Source organism: Pantherophis guttatus, chromosome 2, assembly GCF_059756535.1.
Source record: "Pantherophis guttatus breed Tessera chromosome 2, ASM5975653v1, whole genome shotgun sequence".
NCBI lineage: Eukaryota > Metazoa > Chordata > Lepidosauria > Squamata > Colubridae > Pantherophis > Pantherophis guttatus.
In genome coordinates, this window is record NC_142064.1 from 21218391 (window position 1) to 21232331 (window position 13941).

General features: G+C 43.1%; 1 protein-coding gene across 7 annotated transcripts in view; it reads left to right on the plus strand.

The window, feature by feature from the left end:
• Positions 1-13941, plus strand: part of SPEF2 (sperm flagellar and cilia associated 2) — a 116379-nt gene that overhangs the window by 1924 nt on the left and 100514 nt on the right. For all 7 annotated transcript variants that reach the window (XM_087888208.1, XM_087888212.1, XM_087888210.1 and 4 more), the window contains exons 2-5: positions 1200-1302; positions 2560-2812; positions 6693-6863; positions 9245-9385. In XM_087888208.1, coding sequence (XP_087744334.1) covers positions 1200-1302; positions 2560-2812; positions 6693-6863; positions 9245-9385 — 668 coding nt within the window. The remainder of the gene's footprint in view (positions 1-1199; positions 1303-2559; positions 2813-6692; positions 6864-9244; positions 9386-13941) is intronic.

Genomic DNA, 13941 nt, shown 5'->3' on the forward strand with positions numbered 1-13941 from the left:
CTTTTATTTCTTTGTTCAAACCTTCAAGATGATGTACCACTGATTTTTAGTATTTGTGTTACTTACAATCAGATTTTACTCCTAAAATGGAAAATTAGGATTAGAAATTAAGTGATGCCCCGGATAACATATTATTGTTTGTAAACTGCCCATAGTTACTTAGGTTTGATGGGCAGGGTAGAAATTTAATAAATAAATAAATAAAAATTTTAGGGCCAATTCATGTGGGTAAGGGAGTGAGATGGCAATTGTTTCCTTGGTGATTCTTCCTAGCCAATATTTATTATTTTGAGTACTACCTGATATTCTATCCATAGGCGCTTAGAGAGCCAACTGTAACTTTTGCTGATCAAACTGTGACCAAAGTAGCCAAACCACAAAATATCAGATTTCAGATTTACAAGATTCTGTTACTGCAGCTTTACAATATAGTAGAATTAACTCATTTGGTCATGTTTCCTGTCTAGTCAACAGGGGAAGGCTGACATCCCCACATTCTAAACACTACACATTTTTACTTTATATTATATTAATTTTTTATTATTTGTTTGTATTATCTTAATGTTATTTGAATAATTAATACTTATTTAAAATTTTAATACAAAATGTCATAAAACATTTCCTGGTCTGATTTATGACTGTGCTGTACATTTCAGCATGGGCTATTTCAAGGTTGATTCATCTGTTAATGTATCTCAACTTTTCCAGTGAAAGTAGTACATTAAAAATTCTGTCGTTGAAAATATCTCTGATCCTACTAGTCATAGGTTGCTATATATTATTAAAACTCTTTATTTAGTTGTTGAAAAAGTGTTGGTGAGATAAATTATGCAATTTATCTCATGCTAGAGAATGCATACTTAACTTCTTCACTTATCTATTTCCATAAATCTATTGGAAGATTCAAAGAAGACTGATTCCATGTTAGCATGGTGACAAGCAAACCAATGTTTATTGATGAACTATTTGTTTGTTTGTTTGTTTGTTTGTTTGATGTATATAGTTGCCCATATGCCTGGGAATTCTGGGCAGCGAACAGAAATAAAAAAAATAAATCAAGCCCATTAAAGATAAGTCAGGTTGTTATACTGTACATCATGATAATAATGGATGATTATGCATCAAATGCATAATGCAAATGCAAAGAGTTGCAACTTGTAAACAAACTACTTTCCTTTTTCCTTTGGAAATTAAATCAGATATAGAATCTTTCGCCAGAGAATTTTCTTCTGGTTATCTCATTGGAGAACTTCTAAACAAGTATGAACTTCAGGAAGATTTTGCTCAGTTTTCACAAAGCAGGTAGGTAGTATTAATACTGTTCTAACAATGTTCCGATTTACTCAATACCATATCATAATAAAACTACAGTAGGTTCAATTAACATTTCCTTGTATTGGAGAACAGGGTGGGAATTTGGGCAATTCCCCTTCCCACTTTTTATGTAGAATCTTTCCTTCATTCCCATGTTTGCCATTGCCCAGTCAGTTTCCCACTGAAACAGAAAAGGATTGTGTGGTCTCCTGCCCGGCTTTTCTGAACTACAATAACCACCCATAGCCAGAATGACCAATAGTTGTTAAAAGTTACAAAAAGAACACCTTGTTTATACTCATGTCCCCAGAATTATCACAGAGATGGCTATGATCTGTAAGGAACCAGCAAAGCAGAAATGTGCATTTTTCTCCATATAATTGCTTCTGCTTTGAAAGAAAACACTTTCTTGAACTGTCTCTAGGTCTTTGCCTTTGCTTTGAAAGACTGACTTTACAAGCCATTTTTGGTGAGAGTGATGCAGGACAGATAAATTCTACATTGGCAATTTTGGATAGCGTGGCAGGGCTCAAAGCTTTCTGGAAGCCAATAAATTCCCCACCCCTACTCCAACATATCTCCACCAGTATATAAAGGGAGAATACCAAAAGAGTAGAGTTTGGTACTCTTTGTATTCTTGCCATTGCTTGGTTGGAGACATCAAGTGAACAAACAGTCCCAGTAAGAAGGACAGCATGAAGATTAAGGAGTGGTTGGATTCAGTTATGAAATTCAGGAGGTGCGTGACAATGCTAATTTTACATGTCAAGCCCAATAGCAAGACAATGACTTGCATTTCACAATTTGCAGATTTTGAAGGTACTGATTTTCCTGTCATACTAAGTGATAGATTAACAAGAGGTTCACTTGTGTCACCAGATAACTAGTCACAGTAGCCAATTTCAGAAACAGCATGACTGCTTATGTCACCTCAGATGCAGTGGCAAGATTCTGTTCTGTTTTTTAGATTCCTATATGGATTAGCTTGGAGATATGGAACAGTGGTCTTGATGGGCCACGGACTTGTTGATCAAGTTCATGGTGTGGAAATAAATTATTGTATGGTATAATGATAAAATCTCCTTTGAGCTGAAAACCAGGCATGTTTATGAGTTCTGACTTTGCTTAGTTCCATTGCTGCCATACCACACATGAGGCTTACTGAAGCGTATTAGGCTTGCAGATGAATTCACAAGAAAGTTTTAATATTCTACATATTTAGAATTTTTTATATTGTCTCAACAGGCTTGCCAATGCAAAACTTAACAACTTTTCTCGCATGGAGCCCACCCTTCAACTTCTGGGTGTACAGTTTGACCAAAATGTAGCCCGAAACATCATGACAGAGCAGCATGGAGCTGCTATCAAACTTGTGTACCAATTGTATGTGGCCCTAGAGAAAAAGAAAAAAGCAGGGCTCACTGGAGTTGCCATGGATGCAATGCGACCTTCGGCTAATGCAAAGCTTAAAAGTGTAGGAACCGAAATATATCGTGAGGTGAGCTTGTTTCTGTTAGGACACTTTTGGTATCGGTGAATTTCTGTCAACAAAGCATTGGCTTCCTATTTACTCCTTTTGGGAGTGAGTGAGGATCAAGAGCTGAGTGGCGTAGGAGGCTAATGCCTCCTAAGGCAGCATTTAACATCCAGCTGCCTGCAATTACTGCGAGTTCAATTCTCACCAGGCTCAAGGTCGACTCAGCCTTCCATCCTTTCTAAGATGGGTAAATTGAGGACCCAGTTTGTGGGGGCAATAAGCTGACTTTGTATAAATATACAAAAGTATGAAGGCTATTGCTTAATGCATTGTAAGACGCCCTGAGTGTCCGGAGAAGGGCGGCATATAAATCAATTTTTTTAAAAAAATGAATATACAGTACAAGGACAAAAATTCCTGTTTAGGCCACTTCATCCGTATGCCTAGAGTGCATTGTTTCAATTATTAATAATAGTGTTTATATTGGATTCCACTCCTGAAAGCCTCTTATACATATTATATTATTATTATAGTTCAACATGCTATCAACCAGATGTTCGTATTGGATTTGGCATTTTTAATCTACCTATCGAGTCGTCCCAGGGACCTGGCATAGGCAGATACTGTTGTTCTATGGTATTAAAGCTGCCTTTTGCAATTGACTGATAGTATCTAATTAGGGTGTCAAACTCAAGGCCCGGGGCTGGATCTGGCCCACAGGGTGCTTAGATCTGGCCAGTGAGGCTGCCCTGGAGACAGCGAAGGACCAGCCCGCAGTGCCTCTGCCAGTGAAAACAGAGCTTGGGAGGGCTGTGTGCAACTTTCCCAAGCTTCGTTTTCACTGGCAGAGGGTTACAGGAAGCCATCTCAGCCGAAAACGGAGCTTGCGAGGGCCACAGGTGACACTCCCCAGCTCCGTTTTTGCTAGCAGAGGATTGCAGAAGGCCACCACAGCCAAAACGGACTCCATTTTTGCTGACAGAGTGCTCGGGCCACCATAGGCACCATCCAACATATCGAGCTGGCCATGCCCACCCTGATTTCCCAAGGTCAAATACAACCCTGATGCAGCCCTCAATGAAATTGAGTTTGATACCTCTGATCAATGTTAGTGGTGTTCAAGTGATGCTTCAGTTGGAATTGCAGCTAAGGTGAAGGTAGAGAACAGGCCTAATACAGCAGGGGTCCCTATCCCCTGGTCAGTGGACCAGCATTGGGCAGCGGCATGCCAGAAACTGGTGCGCACAAACAAGCGAAGCCCCATCCGTGGAATGCAGGCAGCACACAAAACCATGTCCCCTCTGGTCTGCGGAAAAACCTCTCTCCATGAAACTGGTCCCAGTTGCCCAAAAGGTTGGAGGCCGCTGTAACACAGTATTCCTGCCTCCTGTTTTTTTCTCTACAACAAGTATATTAAGCAAGTTAGGCTGAGAGGGAGTGACTGGCCCAACATCATGAGCCACGGTGGCACAGTGGTTAGAGTGCAGTACTGCAGGCTACTTCTGCTGACTGCCGGCTGCCTGCAATTTGGCATTTCAAATCTCACCAGTCAAGGTTGACTCAGCCTTCCTTCCTTCCGAGGTGGATAAAATGAGAATTCAAATTGTTGGGGGCAATATGCTGACTCTGTAAACCGCTTAGAGAGGGCTGTAAAGCGGTATTTAAGGCTAAGTGCTATTGCTATTGCTATCACCCAATAGGCTTTAATACTTAGAAGGAATATTTGTTCTGGTCTGTTCATCTATACTTTAGATTTTAAATAAAAAATTAAAAGAAATATTTCCAGTTCTCATATTATTTTTATAGACAAGTTGCCATAGAGACCAGGGTGTTCTCATTAGGAGTGTCTTCTTAGTAAGTTAGCCCCTAACTCTTTTCAAAGGTGTATTGAGATTGCCTTTCACAAAGAGATTTTGTTAAACTTTGCTGCTGTCTTTCTTATTGGTTTGCATGGTCATTTAAGATGTTTTAAATGTTTTCACCTTCTTAAAAACTATGCTGCTACAAAGTTAAAAAAAAAACCCAACCCCTTAAAGAAACCTAAGTGATTACTTTTTAAAAAATCTTGGATTAATTTCTACCAAGTCGCAGAAGATAAACACCTCTAATAATTTGCAACAATACTCTGGGTCCATTTTATTGTACATATGAAGAATAGGAGCACACAGAAGGCTTTCCACTGGACCAAACAAGTTCCACAGTGTTGATTCATATGGGAATTCATAGTACCACTGGCTTAAACCTCTGGGAATTTCTCAAAGTTGTTTCCCGTCATACTAGTTCACTGGAGAAAACTGATACTTTAATTACAATCTAATTCTTTGATTTATCTTCTCCCAATAGGTATTTCATAGATCTTTACACTTCCAGTCTTGAAACAATGAGCTGTTGTCTGAGGGCTTGTATTTCCTATCTTGTAAAGTTGAAGCTAGGCTATAGGCCCAGAAAAGTAAATAAAGTGATCAGTGCTATACATTTTTCAGAATATATGTTCCCTCACATTATTGCTCCCTCTAAGCAGGTTGTACCCTCACCATCAGGGCAAAAATCTATTAAGTTTATAGGTAGTCCTCAATTTATGACCACAGTTGAGCCCAAAATTTTCATTATTAAGCAAGACAGTTGTTGAGTTTTGCCCCATTTTACAACCTTTATTGCCACAATTTTTAAGTGAATCACTACAGTTATTAAGTTAGTAACATGGTTGTTAAGTGAATCTGGCTTCGCATTGACTTTGCTTCTGAGAAGGCCACAAAAGGTGATCACATGATCCCGGGACACTTGACAAATACATGCCAATTGCCAAGTGTCCGAATTTTGATCATGTGACCATGGGGATGCAGCAACAGTTGTGTGAAAAAAGGTCATAAGTCATTTTTTTCTGTCCATTGTAACTTTGAATGGTCACTAAACAAATGGTTATAACTCGAGGACTGCCTGTACTGCATCTTTCAGACCATGTTTTTCACATGTAAGCCCTTTCTCTCTCTCTCTCTCTCTCTCTCTTTTGCTGTATTATATTTTGCTTGAGCTAATCTGGGCTCTTAAACAAGCAATTATTTTAAAAAATTATCATAATCCAATTGAAGGTTTTTTGAGTATTAGTATTTATCTCTATTTGGAGATGTTGGACAGTATTTAGCATTGAATGCTCTATTTTTATTTTTTTCTCTTCCTAATCACAAGAATCTGAGAACTTTTATTAAGTTCTCAGATTCTTGTGATTAGGAAGAGAAAAAAATAAAAATAGAGCATTCAATGCTAAATACTGTCCAACATCTCCAAATAGAGATAAAAGAACTCTGATTTACAATAATCCTTGACTACATTGATAGTCAATGTAGACTTTTCCAATCTGATACCCCATCGACACATTCACTGCAACTCCAAGAACCTTCCTGATGTATCGGTTACAACTCCCTGGATTCACCATCTGCATGATTAATGATACTGGTGAGAATAATAGGAACCATACTCCAACACGTCTAGAAGCTACCAGATGAAGGAAGGCTCATACAATTAATGTGGTTGTGACAGTCCTTCAGATGAGGCACTTTGCAGCACAGAAAAGCTGTTTGCCCTACTTATATTAAATCAAGCACAGCATTTTCTAGGCCTCACTGCTTAGGAAACAGCTCCTGGTAGTGCTTGTAGGGCCACTTTGCTTCACTAAAGAGCAATATGAAGAGGTGCTTCACAAGCAACGAGGCCTTGCTTGTGAAAAAAGGAACTTCCCTGTGCATGTCTCAATCCCTGGTCTCATCCAGTAAAATTTATCTTTGGAAAAATAAGTTTCTCTAGAATGGATTAAATCCACCAATCCAGGACAAACAAGGTTCTCATGCTTCTTCCTGTGTCATATATATGTTTGTATGTATATATCTGTTGCATTTTATTTCAGAGACTCAAAACACTAGTACCCCGCCAAGCAGACCTCTCACTCCAACAAATTTCAGACAGCTTTCAAAACAAAGCCAAGATCTTGGAAAGTAAGGTAGCTGACATGCACTTTGTGAAGCAACAGCAAGCCAAACAGATCCAGGAGGAAAAAAAGGCTGAAGAACTTGAAAGGGTGAGTGCTGATTTCTTTCTCTGACTCAGCTACACAATATCTTTATTCCTTGCTTTGTAATTAATCTGAGGCCAGGTGTATTAGTAAATTGGTCTTTACAGTTTAACTTCCATTACTCTTATGCCCTTCCAGACATGGCAGAACAACATGTCTCAGAATTCTTTAAAAAATTGCCTGGCTGATTGGACTTTCTAAGACTTGCAGCTTTTATGCATCTGAAGGACCTAACATGGGGAGTGGGTGGGGATGGTGTATAGATAGACTTCAGAAAAAAGGTAGTTAAGATTGTATTGTCTATTGTCAATCACGGTTGTCCCAAAAGTGCTTTGCCAAAAGGCAACTGGACTTTCTTTGTTTTTGCTTGAAGACTTGCTTCTCAGCCAAGAATCTTCTGAATCAGTTCTGAACTTAAAAAGCTTCTTTGAATGAAAAGCAAAACATCTTCAAGCAAAAACAAAGAAAGTCCAGTTGCCTTTTGAAAAAGCACCTTGGGGTTAAGATTGTATTCTATGCCATTAAAAGCAGAGGAAATTGTATTATCTACCAGAGGATATGGGACGTTACACAAAGTACAATCAGAAATAGTTACATAAAACACTTGATTATTTTGAGTTAGCATGCACATAGATTTATGCATCAAGAGATACCCCAGATACACTTTAAACTATCACTGGTTATGGGAGGAACTGGATGTCTTCACATATAACAGCTATCCACATGAGTGACTGTGATCAGAGCCTCCCTGTCCAGGAAGAGAGACAATATGAACCAATATGAATGCACAATATGAAGCTGTGCAAAGGCATCCCAGACATGACTGTCTCTTGCTCTTTGAGCAGGAGTTGGGTGTCTGGGAAGACCCACAAATTATGCGCTGGGTATAACCCTGTGTAGCACCAAAAATGGCATAGTCTCTAAAACCCAGAGCCACTCAATCTTGCCAAGGTTCAGCTAAAACCTGTCATTCCTTGTCTGGGTCCCATAGGCTCCAGGTACTGGGATAGGATATCAGCAGTATCATTTAAGATGTCAGAGGTGGAAAGGCCTAATTGGGTATCATCAATACACCCCATGGCAATGAACAATCTTACCCAGCAGTTTCATGTTGATGTTGAATAGGAGGGGAAAGAGCACTGAACCTGGTGGAATCCCATAGAGTTTTTATGTGATAAAAGGATAATATTTTAAATTATTAAATATGTGAAAGAGTCATATTAAAATTGGCCTTAAAATTATATAGCCCTATTGTACAGTTCTATTTCTGTACCCACATATCCATAGCTTCATCTTCATAGTAATAATACAGATAAAATAATAATCCCCCCCACCAGCCTTATTAGATGATTATGAATGAATGATACTTATTCATCTGAGTGAATCTGAGTGTTAAAACCACTTTCCTGGACAAAACTCAGAACATCCAGAAGTGCATCAGTAAGATGGCACCCAAAGATAAGCTACTGAGAGAATGTCTGAGGCAGCAGCAGATATGGAAGGAAGATCAAGCAGTGGAAGTACCATGACAAGATAAGACTAAATAAGATGTACATTGATAGCTGAGGTAGTAGACATTAGAAAATCCTACCAGTGACTACAAAGAGCAGGACAAAAAGACAGCACTATGGCACTGATCACAGCAGCACAAGAACAGGCACTAAGCGCCAGATCTGGAGTGGTCTATCACCCTAGACAGGATCTATGCAGAAAGGCTTCAAAAACAGTCCAACATAGTGGCAGGGTACAGACAGGAACAGCATACCCTGAATGGAACAACTAAGTAGCTGGCATTGTGTACAGGAACATCGGCATAGTATTTGGGCTAGACCCCGCAAGTCCAGATGGGAGATCCCACAGAGGGTACTGGAGAACAACAGGAGGGCTGAGATCCTGTGGTATATTTAGAGATCCAGCAGACAGCAGGTACTGTCCAGTCAATCAGACATCGTGGTAGTAGAAATGGACCAGAAGACAATAGTGGTGATAGATGTAGCAGTGCCAAGTGACAGCAACATCGGGAAGAAGGAGTAGGAGAAGCTAGAGAAATACCAGGACCAACGGAAGAATTAGAGATAATGTGGGAAGTAAAAGCCAAAGTGGTCCCAGTAGTGATAGGAGCATTCAGGACTGTGACTCCTAAGTTGGGAGAGTGGCTCCAACAGATCCCAGGATCAATGTCTCTATCCAGAAGAGTGCAGTGCTGGGAATAACTAGGACTGCACAGAACTCTCAAATTCCCAGTTCTCTGGGAGAGGACCCAAAATTGAGGAAGATGCATATCACTATAGGAGTGAGAAAGGATTTTTAAAAACGCTTCTATGTGATTAAGTTTTATTCAGTAACCAATTTAAAACAACTTACTATCTTTCCCTTTGAATATTTAGAAAATTGCAGAAAAACGCAGGCAGAATGAAATCATGGCCAAGATTCAAGCAGCAGTTATCCAGATTCCAAAACCATTTCCACAGCATACGGACAAAGTGATTGAAGACCAAAAATTGCAGAAGAAGAAGAAGGAAGCAGAAGTAAGTTATGAGGTTTTATAGTCATTTAAAGAATGCACAAGCAGCAGCATGTACTACATATTTTGATTACCTTGTATCTTAATGTAAATGCATTCATTTCTAAACACAAGTATTTCATTGTGCAACATTATACTTTGTTAATAATATTGGTGTCTGATTAACTGCTGCAAAAAGTAGCATCTGCAGAGGGAGTTAAAACAGGAATGATGGCAGTTTTGTATGTGCTGACATTGTACACATGTATAAAAGGGCAGGGCTTCCATTGTGTTGTCACAAATGCTGTTTTTCCTGTTTTGAAGGCCTCTCGCTTCAGATACCATCATATACATGGAAAAGAATCTTCAAAACAATGCTGTTAACATTGAAATAGATAACCAGAGATTCTTCCTGAGAATCAAATTAAAACACCTTCCATCAGTTCTTACGTCAATGGAAGAATATACTGGTATATAATTTGTTCTGCTCAATGGACTTCCTTATCATGCCAAAGGCATGATGCTAGGAACAGGTGCTATCGTTATTTATGATGTTCAGGGTACATTAAAAACAAGACTGGATAGTTTGCCCCAGCTTTGTTTCCTTCTCCTCCCCTAAATGCCACCTGCCAGCAAAAATTCATCCAGCAATTTCTCTCCTTGATGTGAGAAGGCAATGGGACCAGGGAAGAGTCAAGATCATCTGGTTCTAGGGTTAGGCTCAGAGATCTGGCAGCTACAGGGGATTAGCTGATCTGAAAGAACCTGATTTTCCCACTGCCAAAGAAGATTGGCCTCAGATTACAGTATTCAGGAGTTCAAGTGAAAAGAGAGTGCCCTTGCCTGCTAAAATAACAACAAGGAATTGAGTTAATCTCACTCCCTGCAAATCATCTCATTGCAACCCCGCAGACTGATCTATTAAGTCTCTTAGATTACACCCACATAAAACTGCTAGAGTTTGTTCAGTATTTAATGGGAAAATAATATTTTAACAGTGAACAAATAAGGACACTTTACAATGGCTCATGTATAGGTGGGAATGAGATAAAACATCACCATAAGGATTTTGTACTGCAATTAGGTGCAAATGGGGGGGGGGGGGATGCTGTAGAAGCTATATTTAACTGGAATTCAAATCATTAGACTCAGAGTTGGAAATTCACTCCTTTTTCTTTTTCTTCATAATAAATATCCAGAGAAAGAAACATTCATAACCCATACATATCCCTTCAGTTAGATAGGAGTAAATATAAATCTAGAGAAAGGTATTTTTTTCAGAATTTAGCTGAGCAATCCTTATTTAGAATCACTTTAAAGAAACATAGTGATTGCTATGGTGGGGGGCCCGGGGTCAAGAGGGGGGATAAAGTTCATCCAGATAAGGTTTTTACCATCAGTACCGTGGGTGGGAGGGGTAGATATGGCGGGAGCAGGGGGCCATATCATGTTAGGGGAGCGCGCGCCCGCTGTCTTCAAGCGGTGGCGCGCTCCGGCCCCCAAAGCTCCACTCGTTTTCCAGGTGGCGCAGATCCTCAGGGCCCTGGCCTCCGTCTGATGTTATGCAATGCCAGGTCTGTAGTAAATAAAGCCCCCCTCATTTGTGATCTTGTTCAGGAGGGGGGAGCGGACCTGGCAGGTATTACGGAAACCTGGTTGGGCCAAGAGGGGGGGGTCCCTCTTGTTGAAATGTGCCCACCAGGTTTCCGCGCATTCCATCAGCCGAGGTTGCAGGGTAGGGGCGGGGGGGTAGCGGTTATTATTAACGAAGGTCTGAGACCGAGGGAGGCCACTGTTCCTCAGACGGCCAGCTGTGAATCCCTCCTTGTGAAATGGGGCCACGGGGTTCAGATGGGTTTGCTGATCACATACCTGGCTCCCTGCCATGTGGCAGCAGCCCTGCCCGAGCTACTCAGTGTCATCGCCACGGTGGTGGTTGAGACCCCTAGGCTTATGGTCATGGGGGATTTCAACTTGCCGTCCGTTGGTGAGGCATCTGAGGTGGCTCGGGAGTTCATGGCTTCCATGACAGCCATGGACCTGACCCAGTTAATTCATGGCCCTACCCACACGGGGGGAAACACGCTGGATCTGGTTTTTGTCTCTGGACAGTGGTTGAGTGATCTCGAGATAGGGGATATAGTCACCGAGCCCTTGTCATGGTCTGATCACTCTCTCCTTTGTCTCGACCTTCGAACCGCTACACCCCGCCGCAGGGACGCGGAGCCGGTAAGATGGTTCCGCCCCAGGCACCTGATGGAACCGGATAGGTTCCAGATGGAGCTTGGGCCATTCCCTGAGGCTCTGGCACACGCCTCGACTGGAGACCTAGTGGCCGCCTGGGATAGGGCGGCCGCTGGAGCTCTGGATCGGGTCGTGCCTTTGTGGCCTCTGACCCGGCGCCGATCTCATTTAGCTCCTTGGTTCACTGAGGAGCTGAGGGAGTTGAAGCGCCGGAAAAGACGCCTAGAGAGTAGTTGGAGGGCCAGTCTTTCTGAATCTGACCGGACACTGCTAAGAGCTCATATTAGGAATTACCTAGTGGCGATAAAAGCAGCGAAATGTAGCTATTTTGCTGCTCTTATTGCGTCATCAGATAATCGCCCGGCCGCCCTGTTTAGGGTGACCCGCTCCCTGCTCCACCAGGAAGCGCGGGAGGACCCCTTGGAGGGTAGAGCCGAGGATTTTGTCCAATATCTGTATGACAAAATCGCTCAGATTCGGGAAGATCTGGACTCCGACTGGATAGTCTCAGGGGGAGGGACTGGGGCAGGTCTTGAGAATGTTATCTGGGATGAGTTTGATCCTGTGACCCCTGAGGACGTGGACAGGATTCTGGGTAGACTGAACGCGACCACTTGTTTATTGGACCCGTGTCCCTCCTGGTTAGTGCTGGCTTCTCGGGAGGTGACATGAGGCTGGTTCCAGGGGATTATAAATGCTTCGCTGGGTGAGGGTGTCTTTCCTGCCACCTTGAAAGAGGCGGTGGTGAGGCCTCTCCTCAAGAAGCCTTCCCTGGACCCGGCAATGTTGGTAAATTATCGTCCGGTCTCCAACCTTCGTTTTGTGGCAAAGGTTGTTGAGAGTGTGGTTGCGCAACAGCTTCCCCAGCACCTGGATGAAACGACGTATCTGGATCCGTTCCAGTCGGGCTTCAGGCCCGGGTACAGCACGGAAACGGCATTGGTCGCGTTGGTTGATGATCTCTGGAGGGCTCGGGACAGGGGGTGCTCCTCTGTCCTGGTCCTGTTAGATCTCTCAGCGGCTTTTGATACCATCGACCATGGTATCATGCTGCACCGGTTGGAAGAGTTAGGGGTGGGAGGCACCGTGTTGCGGTGGTTCTCCTCCTTTCTCTCTGACCGGTCGCAGTCCGTGTTGACAGGGGGACAGAGGCCGACCCCGAGGCCCCTCATATGTGGGGTGCCGCAAGGGTCGGTCCTCTCACCTCTCCTGTTCAACATTTATGTGAAGCCGCTGGGCGAGATCATCCATGGTTTCGGGGTGGAATACCATCAGTACGCTGATGACACCCAGCTGTACATCTCCACCCCGGATCACCCCAACGATGCCCTTGAAGTGATGTCCCGGTGCCTGGAGGCCGTACGGATCTGGATGGGGAGGAACAGGCTCAGGCTCAACCCATCCAAGACCGAGTGGCTGTGGTTTCCGACGTCCCGATATAGCCAGTTGACGCCATCACTGACTATTGGGGGCGAATCATTGGCCCCCACGGAGAGGGCTCGCAACTTGGGCGTCCTCCTGGATTCACGGCTGTCTTTAGAAGAGCACTTGACGGCTGTGACCGGGAGGATTTTTTATCAGGTCCGCCTGATTCGCCAGTTGCGTCCCTTTCTGGATCGGGACTCGTTACGCACGGTCACTCATGCCCTCGTCACCTCCCGCCTGGACTATTGTAATGCTCTCTACATGGGGCTCCCCTTGAGGAGCACCCGGAGGCTCCAACTGGCGCAGAGTGCAGCCGCGCGGGTGGTAATGGGAGCGACATGGCGCTCCCATGTAACACCTCTCCTGCGCGAGCTGCACTGGCTCCCGGTGGTCTTCCGGGTGCGCTTCAAGGTTTTGGTTACCACCTTTAAAGCGCTCCATGGCTTAGGGCCTGGTTATTTACGGGACCGCCTACTACCACCAATAGCCTCCCACCGGCCAGTACGCTCTCATAGAGAGGGACTCCTCCAGGTGCCGTCAGCCAAACAGTGTCGACTGGCGGCCCCTAGGGGGAGAGCCTTCTCTGTGGGGGCACCTACCATCTGGAATGAGCTCCCCCCGGAGATACGGAGGATCCCGGATCTGCGTTCCTTCCGCCGTGCTGTGAAGACCTTTTTATTCCATCAAGCGGGCTTGGCCTAATCTCTTCCCTTTTAAAAATATGTAAATTTTAATCTGTTTTTAAATTATTGGGGTATTTTAATTTGTCTGGGCCAAAAAGTTTAATTTGATTTTATCGGGTTTTTAAATTTTGTGTATTTATGTATTTTATTGTTGGCTGTTCACCGCCCTGAGTCCTTCGGGAGTAGGGCGGTATACAAATCAAATAAAACCTAAACCTAAAACCTAAAC